The following is a 20,686-nucleotide window of genomic DNA, read 5'->3' on the forward strand; positions in this document are numbered from 1 at the left end:
GTCAAAATATAATTTGCCACCTTTGCCACTATCCGTGAGTGGCACTTGCATTAAGAAGACTATAAAGCTTGAAATTTTAGGTATGTGGATCACATACGTGATGTCGCCTAAAATGACGCTAAATGTTTTGAATTTCCTAGATATGCAAGAAGTTTTTCTGACCTTCTGATCTGGCTATTATCTAGTGTTCCTGCACTTATTTAAGTTTCATTGGATGTACTTATTCGGCATTGAAATTGGTTGGTGATGATATCGACGTTCGATCATTTATGTCGTTGAATAGTTTTAACAAAGCTCTTATATTTGCCATATTCAAGAAAGGAAATGCAAATCAAATGCAAATCATGCTTGTCAATGATCCTCATTTTTCAGCCGTAGGTCTTCCATCACTTCACGAATTTTATATTTAAGGTCTTGTGGAGAATTGGCATAGACCTTTCCATTACCTGGAAAGGTGTTATAATGTTGTTAGATATAAAGATCTCTTTAAGCGATTTAGTAAGCACCTTTTCGAGAAATAGCACGGACAAGAAACTTTTCTCGTAAACTTGCAATTGTTTCGTACTTACACTTAGCTTCTCTGGCCGTCTAGTTAAAAATAAACACATTAATTAACTACAACTCCATCCATAAAGATCAATAATCAAATTTCAGTATAGCGCAATCCTTTCACCATAACAGTTGTACTATAGCCTCGTGTTCGAATAAGTTATGTCCATCCTTTCATTTTAGTTAGAGGCTTTTTAACAATCATTCTTGGATTGTCAAATATATTAAGGTACCATCCGATGTGAAAATAGGCTTCCGATCTTACTTACTTACTTAAGGTGGCGCTACAGTCCTGTGTGAACTAGAGCCTCACCCAACAAACTTCTCCATCTAGCTCGGCCCCTAGCTATATGTCTCCAGTTTCGGGCTCCAAGTTGGGTGAGGTCACCTTCCACTTGTGCGCGCTGTCCTGTGGGTGCAGATTCGAAGATTTTCCGGGCCGAAACATTGGTTTCCATGCGCTCTACGTGACCCAGCCATCTTAGTCCTTGGACTTTTACTTTTCTGGCTTAGTCTACGTCGCTCTACAGCCCGTACAGTTCGTCGTTCCATCTTCTCCTCCTCTCCCCTTCGATGCATACGGGACCGTAGATCACACGAAGAACTTTTCTCTCGAAGTGACCCAAGGTGCTTTCATCCGCTTTTGTCATGGTCCATGCTTCTGCACCGTATAGCAGGACGGGGATGATAAGGGTCTTATATAGCAACACTTTGGTCCCTCGAGAGAGCACTTTACCACTCAATTGCTTTCTTAGTCCAAAGAAACAGCGGCTAGCAAGAGTTATTCTGCGTTTGATCTCAGCGCTGGTGTTGTTTTTTGCGTTTACAGCGGACCCTAGGTAGACGAAGTCCTTGACTACCTCAAAGGTACGTCTGTCGATTGTGACGTTTTGACCAAAACGTCGGTGTTGTATGTCCTTTCTAGACGACAGCATGTACTTTGTTTTGCCCTCATTAACCGTTAAACCCATTTTTGCCGCCTCTGCCTCAATACTCACAAAAGCCCCATTGACATCACGCTGAGTTCTTCCGATTATATCAATGTCATCAATATATGCTAGTAATTGGACAGACTTTTGAAAGATAGTGCCTCTAGTGTTGATGTGTGAGCTCTGCACTATTATTTCAAGCACGATGTTAAAAAAATCACATGACAGCGCATCACCTTGTCTAAAACCTTTTTTGACATCAAAAGGTTCTGTTTAGTTGTTTCCAAACTTTATGGAGCAGCGTGAATTCTCCATGGTCATCCTGCACAAACGGACGAGTTTGGCAGGGATGCAAAAACTAGACATGGCTCTATACAGCTCGTCCCTGTAGATGCTGTCATATGCGGCCTTGAAATCGATGAAAAGATGGTGGGTGTCGATTTGGTGTTCTTGAGTTTTTTCCAGGATCTGCCGTAATGTGAATATTTGATCAACTGTGGACTTTCCTGGTCTAAACCACACTGATAAGGACCTATCAGGTTGTTGACGATGGGCATTAGACGTTCACATATTACGGCAGAGAAGATTGGTGATGTTAAGTAGACTTATTCCTCTATAGTTGGTGCAGTTAAAAGGGTCTCCTTTTTTCAGGACCGGACAAACAATACTGAGGTTCCATTCATCGGGCATGCTTTCTTCCGACCATATCTTACAGATATCCAGCTGCTTTAAAGAGCTCGGCATTCAAGCCATCCGCTCCAGCGGCTTTATTAGACTTTAACTTAGATATGGCAATCTTTACTTCGTCTAAGTGGGGAGGACGGGATTGTTGGCCTTCGTCGTCTATATTGAATGGATCATCCTGCCTGACAGCGGAATTCAGTTCTTCGTCGCCGTTATACAGTCTGCAGAAGTGGTCCTTCCATATCCTCAGCATTGACTGCGGTTCCACTATGGTGTTTCCACTTTCGTCTTTGCAGCCTTCGGTTCTAGGTTTATGTACCTGTGAATTTCGTTTCACCTGTTACCGCACGCTTCTCATGCCCTCTCTTTTTCCTTGTGAGAAGTCGGCGTTCCTCTCGCCTCTTCTGCTCATAGAGCTCACGAGCAGCTCTCGTCCTTTTATGCAGCGCCCCTTTGCGTGCCTGTTGTTTTGCTGCATTTGCCTGCCGACATTCCTCATCAAACCAGGGGTTCCTTGTTGGTGGCTGTTTGAAACCCAGCACAACAGAGGCGGCTTCTCTGATTGCATCTTGGCAATGTTGCCGCTGGTTTTCGATACATTGTGTTGGTGGCAGAGAACTTCGAGAGAGGTTTCTTGTAACTCGGTCGGAAAAGGATTTGGCGATCTCTGGCGATTGTGGCCGTTCGACGTTGTATCTTCTCCCAGCACCTCCCTGTTTTGCCTTGGGTTTGGAAATCCGAAGTGCTACCTTGGCTACAACGAGGTAGTGGTCCGAGTCGATGTTAGCTCCTCGGAAAGTTCGTATACAGGCTTTCGATCACCGAAAATGATTTTTCGATAAATATCCTGATCGTTTTGATGCATTGAAGTTCTAATATCAATTGAGTTTAAGAAGCCTCAAAAACTAAGTTTTTATGAAGAATCAGTGGTCGTTTGTGAAATACTTTATTTCAAATATCGACGAGGAATCGGCATCACTACGGGCTTATTGCTTAAAGTTCTAGATTTGCAAACTGTATGCCTTCAAAATGGTTAGCCGTTTCCGCAGTGAATCTTAACAATTTTGATTTTTGTTGTTGAAACGTGTTTTTTTCTTTTTCGAAATGGCTGCGTTCCATCTTTAATTAATAGGTGGATTTTTAGTAACCTTATTTAATGATTTGGATAGCTTAATTGAGATAGCTGGCAAGAAAACTTTCAGATGCTTAAAAAAAGTAACACAAATTAAGGTTTTAAGTTCCAAAAAAGTTGAAAATTAAATCTTTTTCATAGATTTTTACCAATATGTAGCAGTAATTCTTGGATACGTTCGGATTCCTTTTTGATAGACTATAGCCTACCCTGAAACCCTTTTTAAAAAAATTATTTATAAGAACAATATAAATATAAAACAAGAGAGGCTGGAATGCGACAAACACTGATAACATCCCATCCGTGTTTATGTTAATATCTTTCTTTGTTCTTATAATACTTAAGTCGGAAATCAATATTGGTTAGGTTTTTTGGTGGTTTTGTAGATTTTCGTGTTTTGCAAAAATAAAGATGTCATTAGGATTTTTCTAAAAATTAACTAAAATATGGGAACAATATGTTACTTATGATCAAATAAGTTTGATTTCAATATCTGGTTTATTTCAAGATCCAACCAGGAGTGAAAAAAAATGTGTTTAACTTTGCATACAAAAATTTTTGAGGTAAAATTATTTTTCACGTACAATATTCGAGGTGTCAAATATTTCGTTGATTTATAAAATAAACAGTAAATTGATTTTTTTCATAATTGTACTAACTATATTTTTACTTTTACTTGCTATACATGTATGGTATCCACCTAAAAATCTTCGGTTTAGATTAAAGAGACCTTTAAACGTCGAGGAATGCTAAAATGTTCAATTCTACAATTCGGAACCATTACAACAACTTCCTATCAAAAGTTAATAAAATAAAATTTTATTCAAACACTCACACACATGGATTTTGGTTCTAAAACAGTAAAAATGGCAAATTCCAACAATTTAAATGGATGAACCCATAAGCATGCTTACTCAATTTTTAACTTGAAAACTTTTTCTGAAAGCAAACCCATTATCATAAATGATTTGACCATGCACAATTAAAGGATTTTTATGAACCCTCTCAAAACTTTACACTGCACAGAGCACACTCATCAATCATCGTATAATATTATTATCACACTTTTTATATGATTTTAATGATAAAAAACAACAACAACAACAAAAACTCACACTTCACAACCATTTTCATCTCACTTTCAATTATTATTGTATAATCCTTTTTAAGAACAAACAATACGATTTAAACATTCATATGTACATTGTAGGCATATCCTTCATTCAGATTCAATCTCAAACCCAAATCCAATCCCTGCCCCATCAACTTGAGCTTGCAGTTGGCTTTGGCTTGGCATGGTTTTGGTTTGGCATTCCCGAATCCCGACAGAACAAAAATAAGAAAATAAAAATAAAAATAATAATAATAAAAATAAAAATAAAACGAAAACTTGTTGTTAATCTGTGAAAGAGCGTCACATTAAACCCAAACAAAAGGAACAATTTACTCTTTCAGTCATCCGTGACGTGTTGGTCATGTGTATGTCCTTCCTTTCTCTGTATATATGTTAATAGGTACTATGAAGGATAACATCCAACATCTCGTTTTGCTCGTAACCAATTTTTCGACACATCAATCAATTAATTTTTATATCACTATACATACAACTCTGTACGAGTATAAAAATAGGAAAAGTTCAAGAGATAAAAAAAAGGAATAAAAACAGACAGCAGCGCTATTCTGATGGGCAAATAATTCATTATCTCGTATGAAGGACATTGCTGAAAAAAAAACACTAACACCACCCCTCACCCCTTCAGTTCCACACACCACACGGAACCAAAACCAACCACTATGCATACGGTGACCATATTTTAAAATTTCAATTAAATTTAAAATTATTCCATTTTATGCGAACTAAAACATGAGGGACATGAAAAAGTCTTGGTTTGCATGAAACATAACAACAAATAAAAATAAAACTAAAAACTCTTAAAAAAAAAAAAAAAAAAATTAAACTTAAAATCTAAATTAACACATTTTATTTTTACGGATTTGGACATTTTTCGGGAGACTAAATTTCCTTCATTAAGTTCTGTTTTCTCTTTTCCATATTTTGAACTCTAAACAACTGAGATCATCACTGTGTTTTGTTATCAAAATCCATTTTACAATTTCGACCTTCATTTGGACTTTTTCGTTCTTCCAAATATTATTATACTAAAACTCTTTCGATCCTCGCGCATAAATGGAGATTAGTTTTAAGATTACCTTTGAATATTTTTCTTCTGCAAACAGCAGTTCTCCTATTTCTTATAACACACAAGTATACAGTCATCTTACATCAATCAATGTTTCGATTCTTGAGGCTTCTTTGCGTGACAATAATTTAAAAGCTAAATTAATGTTTCAGTCTTGGTTTCGAATTTTATATTTCCTCTCCAATTTTTCTTTCACTTCACAGAGTCTCTGAAATGTTCTAATTTCCAAGATCTTTTGAAATATTCATACAAACCTTCTAATAATTTAGTTTCGAATTAATGTCCTATAGCGAAATTGTCTGCTGTTCCTACAATATTTGAATCCCTCTTCTTATAATATATATATACATAATTCTGGTATCCCTGAAGGCAGTCACTTTAGTCCATTGCTGTTTATTTTATTTATTATGATTTGCATCCTGTCTTACATAATTCTGTATCGCTAATCAAGGCAGATGATGTTAAAAGTTGTACAATTATTTACTCCATCAAGGATTGTAAGCTCTTTAGAGTTTTGAAAAAGTCCAATACATGTAGGGGTCGTGATACTTATAAATACACAGCTGTTTAAATTAATTTGTCAACGCAAACAATATTTCGCCAAATTTGTTGGTATAATAGACCAAAAATTAAACTTTTTTGGTCTGACTGCTGAAGAAGGGTAAGGTATTTGCAAATAAAGTAGTTTCAGTTCTGTAAAACACACAGGCTGTACCATTATGGTGGCTTATTTAGTGTTGGACTGACTTTTCAATTTCATGATAATTATGACCAAGGAAGCATAATGTGATATTTTAAATAGGGTAATCTTTCCGTATGCGGAGGACAAATCGCTACTTGGGTGGCATTTTTAGCAAGATAACTATCCCAAGCACTTTTTAAAGTTGGTTAGTACTTGGCATCGCGATCATTGAATGCCTGTAGTACCCTGGTCATCTCAGTTCATCAATCTCAATCCGATTGAGAACTTGTAAACGGATCTAAAAAACTCTTTTACCACCATGGTTTTCAACAATACAAAAGTAAAGATACAGCATTCCGCTTAATAAATGCTTAAAGCTTGTGGAAGTAAACACAATTAAGGAGGCCATTTTGGCTACTGAAGAAAAAACAAAACATTTCTAAATTCAAAACTAACTGCTACTTAAATAAATTTTACAAATTTACACACTTTTATTTGGATAGCTCCAAAACGAGAAAAAAAATTGGATAAATATGCATAATTTCAAATACAAGTCGAACACATCAGGGTTTGTTTAATAAAAAAAGTACAAACTGCCCTTTTCTATCGTATATTTTCTTTTAAATGTTTAAAAATAAGTTGGTTTCTTGCTTTTAAAATAAATTTGAACAGCTTTATTTGATCTGTGGCCGACAAAAGCCAATGTATTGCTTCTTTTTTGTTTATTGTGCCATCAGTGTCAAACAAATATAAATTAAATTGATGATAAAGTTAGTTTTACACTGCCTATTTTGCTGAGATAACAATTAAAAATATATTTTTTTAAGAAATTCAACCCGTATTGACCAAATTTTAGGGAAATATAGTGATCGTAGTACACACGAAATGTGCATTTTCAATCAAATCAATTTTTTAACTATAATTGGAGGACATCAATATTTCGTTGGGGCACCAAGGTGATCTAGGAACCTGTAATCTTCTCTTTAATACAAAAAGGCACCTCGTACGGCTTGTGAAATATTCCACATTTTCCTTAGGAATAATGTCCATCTCGAACCCTTTGATTGACTGATTCGGCTGAGGATCAATTATGTTCTTAAAATATTTTCTAATGACCTCTAGATATTTATCATTTACCACTTTTTTAACAACTTCAAACTCACCACATTTCCAAATAATTTGGTTCTCTAGTCAGGCACCAAAACATCCAAACAACTTCTGCCTATTAGCGGCTTAAATTCTCGATTAGTTTCAATGACAATTATGACAATGACAATCGTGACAATCCACTTAGACTTTGATTTTCCCTTTGCATGTAAAATTCTGACCTACAATACATGGTTCTAATTTAATTTTTGAGAACAAACTATTATATTCTCCTTAGCATGAATAATTAATGAAGAACAAGCTCCAGTATCCACCTCCATACACAGCAGCTGGTTCTCTACTTTGATCGAAAATAAAGCGTTCTCAGCTGACTTTACGGAATTGATCTGTTCCACATCAACGATCTGATCAACAACATTTATTTTGGACTGCGCTTTTGTTGTTTTATTCCTGCATATAGTTGACGTGTGCCCCATTCGATTACATGTAAAACATTTCCAATTGATATTGATTCCAGGGCAAGTACTTGGATTATGCTGCCGTCCACAGAGATGACAGTTTCCTTTTTTGTGGGTATACTTTGCCTTATGATCCTGATTCGCTTTTCTTTTTTGTTTGAGTCTTTTTTGATGGAACCTGACGATGATGACTGTTGAAAGATCTGTGACAATCTTCTGACGACTGATTTGGACGAATAGCATGTGCTTTTCTTGACATTTCCATAGTTCACAACACTCTTCGAAATTCAACTTTTTAATTGCCGCTGAATATCGTCAGACATGATTATAGCAATAAAACAATCGTTAAGAGCATCGTCTAAAGCTCTTGACTTAAGTTGAACCGGAGACATGATTTCGGGCTCTTGGAAATCTTTACAGCACTTTTCTGATGTTTTTCCTTCTAAAGGCAAAACCTGTAAAAAATTGCCAAAACTTAGTTTTTGACTTCATCAGAAACAATATTAAGGTGTTTCTCTTCAGGTCTCTTTTTTAATATAGAAGTACTACAAATGTACAATTGTCCAAATGTCATTTTTGCGGATCGTGCATTGGAAATTCTCCCATCCGTGCTTGATGACATTTAAGACCAAGATTTGTGGAATTGTTTAGACTTAACGTGAAGCGTGATATCGAATCCTAATTTTGCTAAAAATACAACTCGGACCAAGACTTAGAGTATTGACTGATGCTTTAAAATTTTGTTCAAAATCAGATTTATGCTTATAACGATCCATAACCCCTTCAACAAATACAAACTTACGCACTTCAACATGGGCAACACAAATACAGTACAGCTTTCAAGGGGATATAAATACCCTTATAATGATTAAACACAGTGAGAGTAATAAGAAAGTGAGGATAGAGCTTGGAAAGAGATTGTTTTTGAATGCCTGCACATTATAATAAGTGGGAAATATTGACTCTGATAAAGCATTCCAAATTCGTGTAGTACGACTAAAAAAGAATCTCTGTACTCTACAGTACGTCCGAAACGGGGCTCAAGGGTAAACTGAAGTAGCGATAAAATAATGAGAGACATGAAACCTTATACGACGGTGCTCGAAAATGCAAAAGTTTCAGTTAGAAATCTATTCAGAGGACGCAAGTAGGTTATAGGAGCACCTGCCCAAACATGGGAATTGTACTTAAGTTTTCGACGAGTATAGGCTAACTCGTACTTTTAAAAATAGTGTATTGGTAGAGTAATAGTGTGGGGTGCTGTCAAAGCTTCTGGAATGGGTATCGATAATATACATAATCTATTGTTTGCAAATCCTTTTTCTTACACAATAAATTAAACTAATTTAAATCAGTATCGGTGAAAATTAATAGAATTTTAAGAAGTGAGACGATACGTTTACACTACAAATGCCATCATCCCGAAGTTTCCACTCGTGCATTCGATCATTAATGGAACTCACTCACTCGATCATTGACGCAGTATTTCGGCCCTAGAATAAAAAATGAACAACCTCTGAAATACAGAATATTTATGTGGGTTTTTTATAACAAATAATTTATAATGAACACCTAATTGAAATACAGAACTGTTCATTGTTATTATGAACGGATGGTCACCTTACATATGCATCACTTTTATACTCGTACCTTCACACATACATACATATATTTCTAGAGCCAGTCCAGATCGAGGATTCGCAGGATACCCGCATAGACTATAGGAGGTATCTGTTGCATTCTGGAAAAAATTGCTTTTTCGCCTTGTTAGAGAGGTTCCTCACTTCCTCAAAACCCAAACAACGCCCAAACCCACTGTTTTCATGTAGGTAGGTATAATCGGATTAAATGGGCAGCAAATTGTGAAATGAAATCCTTTAATTATTTCCGTCCTCTTTAAAAAAATAAAACACAACAACGCAAAAATTTCTCGTTCGCAGTTATTTGCTCACATTTAATTTCTCTCTTTCTGTTTTTTTTTCCTTCTTTTACACAGGACTTCTCGTCAGCAGTAGGACGACATCCCCAAAACAAAAACAAATAAATTAAAACAACAAAATAAACGGATACAAAACGTCATGAATATATTTTTATTTTGTTGCCAATAACAAGGGTCAGTGCACAGAAAACACAAAAACACGAAAACAAATTAAATATAAAATACAAAAAGATAAATAAATCAACAAACAACGTGTACAACAATTAAAAGATTTATTCAAAATAATCAAATAGTTTTTTATTTTTTGATTGTCTCTATACCTTTCCATTCTTCGTCGAAAAATAAAATAAAGTAAATAGAATAAAACAAAAATTATAAACATCGAACGAACGGTGATTCTCTAAACAAGGAAATAGTTTTTCGTTTTTCCTTCATTTTTTTTTTCCATTTTTCGCATTTATTTTGTATTATTTTATTCTTTAAAATTAAAACCATAAAATAAATTGCATCAGAGTAAAAATCAAAAAAATTAAAAATTATAACAAATAAAAAACAAGGACCTAAAATGGCGCCGTTTTATGTCACGCTTGGCATCTTCTTGATGAGGATTTTTATTGTTTCGAGTGATTCGACGTCATCTTCATCGATGAGCAACAGTATTAATGGCGGCGGCGGAAATAATGGCAACAATAATGGCGGTAGCGTTGGAAGTAGTGGCGGAAATAATGGAGTTAGTTCCGGTGTAGCATCATCATCTTCAGGAGCAGCATCAAATGCAATTACAGCCAATAATGGTGAGTAGTTCGCAAGACAATAGGATAATTGTGAATATTATTAATAATTTTGTAACTAATTTATGCACTGAAATATCATATCTCGTCGCTGGTATTGGTATCTCTTGATGGTGGTATGTAAATGGTAATTTAAATTTGATTATAGTTTATTAAGGGAAGACACAATTTTATAATGAGAGTCCTATTTCTGTTCCTATTTACAATGTACATAATGTACATAGATATTATTAAAGACATTCATGTGAATTGAACGATGGGATGAATATGTCTCATGAATTTACGAGCATTTATTTTTTGTGTCATTTCTTTTTGTCATTATCGCCACATTTTGTATTTTAACACTTCGAAGCCAAGACACCCAAGAATGACAATTTAATGTGTGGTTTATGTCATTTCTGAAGGAAGATTATAATTTTGTGTTGTCTGGGGCTCCGTCTTCGTCTCAGTTTCGAACGCTTATGTTTTGTGCGGTGCATCATCATCGTATAGACAGTTTATGTTTTTTTGTAAATCTTTTTGTTTTTTGATGACCTTAAAAAATTAATGGCATTTCATCGATTTCATATGTTATGTTATATGTCAGCATACGTTTTAAATTAGAAATTTTAATTTTATGTCCTTTTTGGTTTTTTGATATCCTATAAATAGGAACAAGTGAATTTTTATGAAAAGATATTGTTTTTTGGTGATGGGGAGAATTCATAGCTGCTGTATATTTATAGACGCTTATGATGCGTGTTTCTTTCCGATAGATGAGGATAGGGAGTTTGGATTTTATTATTCCTTAAGAGTTTAAACCATTTAAATTAAAAACAATTAATTAGGGTATTTTTTCCACCGAGCGCAGCGAATCGAAAGACCCCTTTGTATCTCTTTGGTTTTTATTTGAACTCCAATTCGATATTAAACAATTTTGTTATGAACCCGATTTTTATGTATTTCTTGACTAAAAAAACAGGGTGTTGCGTGGTTACTTCCTTATCTGAAACTCTTGCAACTGAGCGTCTATTGATAGTAGAGCGTTGGTTTATGGCTTTTTCGAAAGCATGTTGTCTAAGGTTTGCGTTATGACTAGTTCACGGTCAAAAATGCAGTGGACAAAGCAAGAGCACGCGTTCGCCGTGGAGGCCTACTTTCCTTTCAGCCGTTCGATCATCGCAATTCAGCGTACTTTCAGAAACCATTTCAATATCGTACCTGCAGGTCGTGTGCCTGATCGGAAATCGATTTGTTTGTGGGTTGACACTTTCAGGGATACCGGTAGTGTGCAGAAAAAACATATTGGACCTTCCAGAACCGTCAGGACACCATTAGACATGGAAAGGGTAAGATCGCCCCTAGGCGATCGGCACATAAGCATTCGGCTGCTTTCTAGTCGCACAGTGAGACGAGTTCCTCATGAGGAACTTAATTTTCACCTATACAAATTGGCAGTGGTGTAGCAAATTAATCCTTGCGATTATGTTGCGCGAAAAAATGCATGCGGGGCCTTCCTCGAAAACCTGTCTCAGGACGCCCTTTTTTTCTTTAGTGACGAGGCACATTTCCATATTTCAAGATGTGTGAACAAACAAAACATGCGATATTGGAGCCCCACTAACCCAAGAGATCTTCATGAGTAGCCTCTGCATACAGAACGTGTGACTGTTTGCTTTGCAATAGCAGTTACGATCAATTCTGAAAGTTATGTCAATGATTGTAGGGGAAGTGGGGTTTCAACAGGATGGCGCCATAGCTCACAAGGCAAGAAGGTCAATGAATATTTTGCGTGAACACTTCCTCGAACGGCTCATCTTTCTTAGTGGCCAGCACTATCGCCAGATTAAGTCTCATGTGATATTTTCCTGTAAGGCTACCTTAAATAGTTGGTATCACTGATCGTTTAAAAACCCTTCGTCATCTTAAAAATAATATTCGTGCTGCTATCGCCGACATAAGCACATATATGATGGAAAAAGTGGAAATCAATTTCAAATTCCGACTATCTCAGTGCATTGATGAGAATGGTGGCCACCTTCAAGATATCGTTTTTAAAACTAAATAAAATAAAACTTTAAATGTAATTCTATACACAGAAAAAGTAATTAAATCGATATTGCCAATACTTTTTGCATAATCATTTTTTAAAATAAGGAAGTAACCACGCTCCACCCTGTATAGAGACTGGTAGAGGCAACAGTGAAGATATAAAAAAGGGAAACGTTGAATAATTGTTATCAGCTCAAGAAATATCTTGAAGATCGTACAGCCAGGAAAGGTTTCGCAGCAATAGGTCCACTGATGATGTCATGTTTCATCTCACCAAGGATTGGAACAAACCTTTTAGATTGTTCAATACAAGTAGTATTGGATGGGTTCAAGTCTTAACACCATAAAATAAATGTTGGCATGACCCAGGAGTCCATTCTATCTCATTTTTTTGTTTTATTAGTGGTCTCCTTTTTTCAACTTCTAAACCAATACTTTTTTTCGCAGACTTACATCATCTTTGTCGGATTTGGAACAGCAACGAAATATATGCGATGTCGCCAAAATGCGGCAAGATGTTTTGGGTTTTCTAAATTGATGCAAGAAGTTTTTCTTCCCCTCTGATCTGACTATTATCAACAAGGCTTATATACGCCAAAGGCTTGAGTATAACTCCAATCTCTCGGCTGATCCTCCTGCAATTTACTTACATGGTATTGACCCTAGAGCATTTCAATTGATTGGTGATAATATCATAATTGATTAATTTCCGTCGCTTGAAAGTAATCGTAGAGTTTCTTGCCTTACTCATTTTTTATGTTATTTAAACTGTTTATGCCCTAGCCCGCTCTTGGGAGGAATTGACAAATTCTCCAAGACAAATTCTTGTCTTGAAAAAGTGCTTTCTCAAATTAGCCGTTCGGATTCGGCATATAAACTGTAGGTCCCCTTCACCTTTGCAATTACTCGCATACAGGATTGGTTGAGAGTTGTAAGTCACTAGGACCTGGTTCTCTACGGACTGTTGCGCCACCTAATTTATTTATTTATTTATTCCTCTACTTAAACAGCTCAACATTAAAACCCACGCTTCTAGGAAATGCTCATCAGTATACCTTCGGTCGTGCTGTAAAGTTTCTTAACCTTGACACCTTCCCCTCCCACCTTTTCAATCGCTCATATATTGACTCTGCTGTTTTATAGGGGTAGTAATATCCCCTTGAGTGTGTATTTGGATTACCTATCCTCCCCAATGTTGGGATTCGTCCCAATAAAGGGTGTTTCTTAGACGTATGGTTTTGCTAGAGAAAAAAGAATAAATATAGTTCAATGTTATAGGAAATAATTTTTTTTTTAGTTTATAAAGGTAAGGATATGCCACTACGATTTCAGCTGAAGGACCCAATTTTGTGATTTTATCAGCAATAACGCACTTAATATTAATTTCCTAGACAAGCGATTTCACATAACTCTATAAGAAATAGTCAAGCAGTGTTAAATCGCACGATCTTGAAGACCAAGCCACAAATCCATGACGCGAAATAATGCTCTTACCAAAAGTGTTCTTCTATAAATTGATTGCTTGGTTGCTTCGCTCGAACCGAACCATTATTTTTGTAATAAAGAGCACAATTTGTAAACATTATTCAGGTTTAAATTTATACATTATATGAAATGACAAACCAAACAGGGCATAAATCAATTGACAGCTGTCAAAATAGCTAACTCCGAAAAAAGTATCGCCAATCTAAAGTTAGTCACGTATTTTCAATAAGAGATGGCAATGGCCAAATCTATACAAAAAGCTATTAAAATATATATTACAATATTAATCGTTATGAACCTCTTTTCTTTAAAACGATGTAAAGATTTGATACACTATTCTGTTGGACAACCCGAAATCACCAATGCATATACTTTTGCAAGTGCTTTCCTTACAGTAGCTAAACAATACTTCAAAACATTTTTTTAACAAATGAGCGTTCCTTGAAAACCTGTATTTATCTTATGAATTCTGAAGTGTTCAAATTTAACAGACCGACGTTGATTTTGATCTGCTGTAACAAACTAACTTATAGCGTTTATTCTGATATCAACTTATCGTAGGTCAAAATCACCTTACCGAGAAATTCGGAACTCAAAGTTTCCTTGATCGATTGAATAATATCTGTATCCCTAACATTTAATAAATGTCCGTGAAACTGTAGATTATTGCGGGATTGATGAATCCTATAAGAGTAATTCTAGGTCCATCCCTGAAATTATAGGTCCATAAAGCCGGAAACACCACACTTAAATATCGAACTTCTAATGACATATGAATTAAAATCGTTAAGGGCACTCAATTTCGGACACACTGCCAAGTAAAAAGACTATTTTTTTAACCACACTGCAAGAATGTGGTCTGCTTTAGCAGGTACAATTTTACCCTCTAACTAAAATGTGCAGAAAGTGTAACGTAGAAAAACTAAGATGCCAAAAACATAAAATAATTTTAAATATTTAGTTATCATATCCTTTAAAAACCCCATTCAAACATTTTAGTATAGATATATGTAAGTAAATAAATATAAAACAATGCCGCACTTCTTAAATAACGTTAACTCTTCTGTCAACTCATAATCGGATAATATTTATAAACCTGCATATACTCATTAACACACTTTCAAAGAATTTTCTCAACTCATAATAATATCCCAGCAAAATTTTCCCATCCCTTATTCCTTATTATGATCAAAAGAAAAAGAAGTCTTCTACCTCATTCTACACGTAAATGACTTCATATACTCTTACGCCTTAATTTTCAAAAAGAGTTATTACACCAGCATTCAACCTCAACCTCAGCCTCATCACAGCCATTAGTCACATCCGAAATCCCATAAAACCCTTAAAATAAAATTACAAAACAATAGGTTGATGATGGGTATAGGTAAAGGTACATGTGTTCAAACACATACAACTCTGAACATCACTCAACCTCATTAGTATCTCATTTAGTGCAACATTCATTCCACTTAACACTTTACGCTACATTCACACCCCGAGTCCCGAAACAACATTTATTAATTCCAATTAATCATTATAACACACTTAACGCACACAAACAAACACACACGCACTTTTACCACTCACTCTCTGGCAGACTTAAACGCACACGAACGCACGCATCGCACGCGACAAAAACACAAATCTGGGAATCATCTCGAGAATCGAGTTTCGGAACATTGTGGGTTTTTGAAAAACAACACGACCTCATACAACAACAAAAATGAGACAAACGTCACCGTGTCGTCGTCGTCGCTAGCTCAATTCTTCCTTTTAAGAGAGGGAAAAGGGAGATACGACATGACTGACGCACGACGCACGCGACGATGAGGACAAGAAAAAAAGTGTAAGGAAATAAATTGTCAATCAAATGGATTCACACTTGGTATATTCTGAAATTCAAGTGCTATGTTTACTTAAGGTCCACACAATCAGAATCACTGTGGCTGCTGTTGTTGTCGCCGCCGCCATAGCGTCTCGGAATCCCTATACCCGTATTTAGACTATAGTGACAAAAATAAAAACCAAAACGACGTCAATGTTGACTGTGACTGTGACGGTGACGATGGGACTTCACGAAACACGTTCGGTGTGGGACGGCAAAGACCCTTTTTGTGCCTTTTGTCTTCCAATCGGCCAACTTTTTCAACCTAAATCTGACGGTAATTGGTAATTCGGTATTTATCGTTATCTAACGGTGAAGGATTTGGAATACCTTTTAGCGCCTGAAGAACTAAATTTCTTCCAGTAAGTTTCTGTTCGTTTAAGTTGGCAGTCAAAGTTTGTTTATAAAAAAACCCGCTAGGATCCTTGGCCTTAAATTAATGCTTACTAATGTATAATAATTATTTAACCCTCTAATTTAGATCTATCATCAGGGCCCTAAAGTTTAACTTACTGTTTTGAGCAACGCTTAGAATCTAGAGCAATATCATCGTTAAAGACTTTTACTTTAAATACTATGACAGATAAAGAACTTGCACTTTTGGAAGTGCCTTGTGATTTACCTGAAAATTATAGCACGGTACTTTATTGTCAGTAGTTCTTATAGTTCAGTGTCTCTGTATACCTGCTGACCTACCAAAAGATTCAAAATTCGAGTTTTGAGTGATATCACGGTTAAAGTGCCTACTTATATGTATATTGAGTTCTAGCCACATGTTTTATTCCCAACAGTGTTTAGACTACTTGATGTTTGGTTGTCTTCAGGATCCTAGAGTCTGCTGATGTATCGAAGAGTATTAGCTTAGTTTTTGATTGCCATTTGGGTTTCAGTGTTTCCAGATTTACAAAGAGTTCTGACCCGATGGCTTATTATGGCTGAATCACAAACACGTTTCAGCTTCAGCTTTGTCTGCGTTACGGTGGGCCTGCTTCCAGGTTGTTTGAGCATTTTATTATTTCATCCCTCCAAAGAGCAAATATTTTATTTGTTGACAGCTGTTGAGCTGTCAGACAAAGCAAATGTTCAGATAATTGAACTAGAGCTCCCGTTTGGAGTCACATTACGTACTTTTACTTACGATTATCAAACGAAACGTGAGGTCGAAGCTTCATTGTGATAGCATGCATTGAATTCCTATACCTGAACTCGTAAACGTCAGGTGAAGCCGAAGCTGAAGCGTGTTTGTGATTCAGCCATTATTGACATCCCCAAAGAGTTCTAACTCACGTTTTGATTGCCATACGAGTTTTTAGTTCTCGCCATATTCTTATATTCTCACCAGTGTTCAAACTCCATTATTTATTGCGATCAGTATTCAGACTTCAAAGTTACAGCCTGCTGCTTCTGCACCTATTGGTTCCAGGTTTAGTTTTGATTGCCATAAGGATCTTAGTGTCTTCTAAAGCTCATGAAGAATGTTCAAACTACAGAGTTAAAGCCTAATGCCTCATGGTCTTCAAGGTCCTGCTGACTGTGCTGATACAACAGAGAGTTCCAGGATGAGTACTAACTGTTATACGGGTCTTAATGCCTGCTAAAGTAGATGCGGGGTTTTCAGACTACAGAGTTCCATCCTGATTCTCCATGGTCTCCTACTGGCTACTAACGCACCAGAGGGTTATATAGCTTAAATTTGTATTGCTATGAAGGTCTAACTGACTGCTTAATCTTATGCAGTAGACTTAAGTCTTAGTATTTTATTGCTAGCAAGGTCATATCTACTGATTTTCCAGATAGTTCTTGTTTCTTGGTTGAAAAAAAAAAACACTCAAGTCCTAAAACCAGCTGTTTGAAATGTTTCAGGAGTTAAATTAGACCTTGCTTTTCTTTCTCTGTACTTAGAGTTTAGACGAGCGAGCAATGCAATGCAAATACCACAAATATTACTTGTCAAATCATTCATTTAAAAATCAGCTGTGGAAGAAGCTGAAGCTAGCGTGTGCAACATCGAGCTTTCTAAAGTTTGAAGGTGTTGATGTCGATTTCTCGCTCGTTTAGCCTTAGAGCTAAAAGATTTTTTTTGTGCTTAGACTATCAATCATTAATTTTTAAAAATGAACAAGTTTTCCTGCCTCCTGAGACACTTTAAGCCTTAAAAACTCTCTTTCCCAGCTCATTTCTTCCTAATCCGTCACTGTCCGGAAAAAAAGAAGAAGAAAAAAGAGTGCTCGAGCCTTAGACACATTTTCTGTTTACGGAAAATCCGATAAATACCTTTTTACACTCCAGCTAAACCGAAAGACCGGAATCACAAAATAATCATTCCAATCGCTCTTCCTTGTATTCATCGTCCTTGTGCCTCGTCCTAATCATCATCATTATCATCAACATCATCGACATCGACATCAACATCGACAACAACCAAGAAAAACAAAACTCTCATTGAAATGTATATGTATATGAATAAGTTGTAGATATACGAGACAAGTGTGTATTTAGGTGTAAGGACTAAAAGAATGTGTTGATGTTGTTGGTATATTTGATTTCAATGTATGTCGGCGCGTCGGCGGAAGTTGGTATTTCCTTGAAGTCAGGGAAGGAACGATGAGGAACCTTAGATAGTATAGAAACGCTATAGAGCTGGCTGGTTGCCCCTGCCTCTGCCTCTATTAACAATACGCGAGGATTCCTCATTCTCATTTATCATTTCATTAGAGAGCGAGTTCTTCCAGCTCTGGCTGTTGTTTTAAGATTTTATTTTTCAAACTTCTAGCTCCTTCACACAATGACGGCCTATTCAGAGATTTTAAAACGAACGAGAGATGGAAAACCCTTAACAATCGAATCGACGATGTTGATGGAAGAGCTTTGGAAAACTTGACGGAAAAATCTTGATGTGAACATTTTTCCTCCGTTCGTTCGTTTAAAAAAGTTATTCTCATTTTATCATGATTTCTGTTTTGTTCTACTTTTTATTTCTCAACCTGACATTCCTAAGAAGGTATAATACAGCTAAGACTGTTCCTATCCTTGCAGCTAGCTCAGAGAGGAAGGACTTAACTATTTGATTTCTATAGACATTCGACACCCGATGTAACCATTTGTGTGATGCTCATCTTCATCCCCTTTAAGGTTTTTTTTATTTTTTAAATGCATCCTTAAACAATTATTGTTGTTGTTATACGACTATTTATAGAAAAATGTTATTTAGCATGATGAAGATGATGATGATGAGGGGTAATTTAACACCCTTAAGAATACCACAACAATTTTATTAGAGAGAAATGCGTAGCGTACACTACTCTGGATATCTGGCTTGAGTTCTGGCTGAAGTGACGTGAGACATCGCTTTAGTTTCATCATCGATGAGGAACCCACCGTCTCACCATTAGGAAGAGATGTGGCGACGAGGCATTGGTTGGTTGTGTCGTTGAGGGAGTGATGAGGAAGGAATATAGGTTTTTTATTTGATTTGATGCTTGTCGTTGTTTTGCTTGACAGATGGTTATGTCCCAGAATCTAGACGGAGAGGGATCTTTTAAATAAATTTGTTATAAGGGATTTTTTTTTTTCTTGAGTTGCTTTTAGTTTTGAGATTTGCGGTGAGTTATTTAGATGAGTGTCAAAGGACAACAGCTTAGCAGTTTTGTATGTGAACATAAAATTGATAGGTAAAGCCGGCGCAGGTTTACATTTACACACAGCTGGGGGATGTTTAAATGTGCATAAGTGAAGAATAATATCGTCTTTTGTATTTATTTTTAAATTAGGTGTCATTAATAAAATATGGCAACGTTTGCTGATGCTTCTCAAAAAACGATCTTCGTCTTGTAATTTAGTTATTTTTAATGTGTTTCTAGTTTTATTGTCTTTTTTATTTTATTTTTGGAAACCGTGATTTTTTTTTACTAAAAAGAGCTTCCTTCGTCAGTTTAACAATTTTTTCGGTAACCATAGTGCCGTAAAATGAAAACTATGTGAACGTGACTTAGTGCTTTGAGCTCGATGATATATGCACAAGAGTATTGACCCTTTAATTCTTCGCAGGATATCGCGTTCAAATAAAAACGGATTTGACACGTATCGGAAATAAATCGTCGTGATTGATCTTAAAGTTCTTTAAAAAGCATTTTCGATTGATTCAAATTCCTTAGTTCAAAAATGGAGTTTCCATTAGGTATAAAAGTATAAATACCAAGACTTACTTACTTACTTAAGGTGGCACTACAGTCCGGGGAGGACCTGGGCCTCAACGAACATACATCTCCAGCCAGCTCGGTCTCTAGCTAGCTGTCTCCAGTTTCGCACGCCAATCTGGTTAAGTACTTCACCCATCTGCCTGCGATACTTGAGTCACGGTCTTTCTCTACTGCGCCCGTCCCTCGGGATTGCAATCGAAGACCTTCCAGGCTGGAGCGTTGATGTCCATTTGCTCTACATGACCTAGACATCAAATGCATCGGGATCTTTTCCGGCCTTGATAGAGCAGCGTGCATTCTCCATCGTCATTCTGCACAAACGGATAACTTTGACAGGGATGCCAAAACTAGACATTGCTCCGTAGAACTCTTCCCCATATGGATGCTTACATACGCCGCTTTAAAATCGATGAAGAGATGGGGGGTACCGATTTGAAGATCCTGGGTTTTTTCCAAGATCTGCCGTAGTGTGAATATTTGGTCGATAGTGGACTTTCGAGGTCTGAAACCCCACTGATAAGTACCTAACATATCAGGTTGTTGAGGAACGGCTTCAGAAGTTCTCATAATTCTTTTGAGAGGATCTTATATGCAATGTTAAGGAGACTGATGCC

The 20,686-nt window shown here is 36.3% G+C and overlaps 1 protein-coding gene across 1 annotated transcript in view; it reads left to right on the forward strand.

The window, feature by feature from the left end:
• The window catches only part of LOC129942671 (lachesin), a 182,361-nt gene that overhangs the window by 18,225 nt on the left and 143,450 nt on the right, over positions 1–20,686 (forward strand). Inside the window, exon 2 of the mRNA XM_056051711.1 lies at positions 9,739–10,475. Coding sequence (XP_055907686.1) covers positions 10,247–10,475 — 229 coding nt within the window. The 5' untranslated portion in view covers positions 9,739–10,246. The remainder of the gene's footprint in view (positions 1–9,738; positions 10,476–20,686) is intronic.

The sequence above is a fragment of the Eupeodes corollae genome, chromosome 1 (genome assembly GCF_945859685.1).
Source record: "Eupeodes corollae chromosome 1, idEupCoro1.1, whole genome shotgun sequence".
NCBI lineage: Eukaryota > Metazoa > Arthropoda > Insecta > Diptera > Syrphidae > Eupeodes > Eupeodes corollae.